Raw genomic sequence first — 2,053 nt, 5'->3', positions numbered from 1 at the left:
AAGACTTCGTCTAGGTTTCACGTTGTGTTGTTTCCGATAAAGTAAAGTACTTGTGATACTTAAACTTGTTTATTCCAATCTAATATAGCTGTATGGCGGTTGGCAATATCAGACGTCTACGAGCAGCTCGGTATCCTCGAACGTACTGACTAAAGTCTTCTCGTCACCGTCTAATATAGCCAAACCCATACAAAGAAATACAATACAAAATAATAATAGAATAAAAGAATATGATAAGAAATATTAATATTGTTTACTGTTCCCACAGACCCCAGAACCATAATTAAATATATTTTAATAGGTATTGTAATGGCTATTTGGATTACCCTATTTTCAGTCCCTTGAAGTAGGCTGGACAGGAGTGGTCATTTGGGGACACAATACATGTTTTTAGGTGAGCTTCAGGTCAGCGGTCATCCACCTGTCACCTGATCAAATAATGTTCGGACATCAAAGCACTTGAACTCGAATACAATACCATGGCCAATTAACAGGTGTAAACAGAGTTATGTGAAGGGTCCGTGGAGAACAAATATGTGTGAACTTTGTTTCACACTACAAAACGAATGATAAGAAAATGGCTGTTTTCTTACAGAATCATTTGGAAAATGACTATTGGCCGAAAAGTGTATAATGGTAGCTAATTAGAGGTGATTCTAATATATTATAATTATAAATGTACTAAGTTAATCCCAAACTGATATGCGAGAGCAAAGTACAGTTAACATGAGATAGAAGAGTTGGTAAAGATCATAAATCACAACATACACAATATATCGTCCCTTGAGCAACACAAGGTCGTAAATTTCACTTATGACCTTTTCATACTTCTTACCTTTTCAGAATGGATTGAAAATCTAAACTTACGACCAATGTTAATTTCAAGTTTTTATTTCAAATACACATGAACAATTAATTTTAATGGAATGGCAAGGGAGTTGCAGAGAAACATCAGGTACGCCAGGGCGCTTGGGTGGCTTGAGTCACCCTGAGATGACTAAAAGCATCGTCATAATCGTACTTAGACTGAATCATGTCTGGGGTTTCCTTTTGGTAACGCATCCATTTCAACTTTAGCCATTGAACAGTGTGGCCAACTGAATCACGTGTTCGGTTCCTCATAATCTCTTTGGAAAGGAGCTTGAAAGTTCAAAATATCCTTTTTTCCGATTTGACGCATTTCACTTCTGCGCATGTGCAGCATTCTCCATGCGTCAAATCGGATAAGACTCAACTACTTACGTATGCACCAGAAAATAAATACTACATATATCCATTTTTTTTCCAACCACGCAACAACCAGTCTGTCACAGTGAAACACATTCTGATTGAGTGCTAGCATCTCAAACCTTTGAGATCCCAGCACTACACTGTAAACCAAATGAACACTAAGGACGCCATATAAGAACACCTTGGACGCCATTCTAGAACGCTTAAACTGTAACGGATTTTGAACACCATTGACGCGTCCCATTTTCACATGAACGCTTGATATTCATATCGTAACGCCTGGATATTCACTTCTGAACACACTTTAGGCGTCCAAAATGTTCATATAAGAACACACTTTACGCGTCCGATGACTGTAACGGATAATGAACACCCTTTACGCGTTCTAAAAACAAATGCGTTCAAGTTTGAACACCTTCCATTCAAGTCAATTGAAGTGTAATACATGTTCAGAATCAAAAATATTATCTCTGATATCCAACTCTGACAGGTATCAAGTATTGTGACTGTTTGAGATCATCCAAGTCAGAAAATATAATTTGTAGATGGATGAAAGATAATATTTTTGATTTAAACGTCTTCTCCATATCAAATCAACTCCAGACCAATCTTTGAATGAATATAATCAGATATCTTCATCAGTACACCAATTCTTTGTTACGATCAAATCTAGTTAATTTAAAAATTAAAATTACTTAAAATTAATAATGGGATATGAATATCACAAAGTACTCCAATTATTTTGCACACAACTTCGATACCGAATTACTTTGAAATTATAGGAAATTTGTTAATGTCATAATAAAGATGGTAGTCATAATGT

At 35.8% G+C, this 2,053-nt stretch overlaps 1 protein-coding gene across 1 annotated transcript in view; it reads left to right on the top strand.

The window, feature by feature from the left end:
- The window catches only part of LOTGIDRAFT_165437 (hypothetical protein), a gene marked incomplete at both ends in the record, with an annotated part of 2,085 nt that extends 1,838 nt beyond the window's left edge, over window positions 1-247 (top strand). The window contains one exon of the mRNA XM_009062454.1: window positions 89-247. Coding sequence (XP_009060702.1) covers window positions 89-247 — 159 coding nt within the window. The remainder of the gene's footprint in view (window positions 1-88) is intronic.
- Window positions 248-2,053: the final 1,806 nt, after the last annotated feature.

This window comes from Lottia gigantea, assembly GCF_000327385.1.
Source record: "Lottia gigantea unplaced genomic scaffold LOTGIsca_51, whole genome shotgun sequence".
Lineage (NCBI taxonomy): Eukaryota > Metazoa > Mollusca > Gastropoda > Lottiidae > Lottia > Lottia gigantea.
The sequence above is the reverse complement of the archived record's forward strand: the minus strand, read 5'-3'. Positions and strand labels throughout refer to the sequence as shown.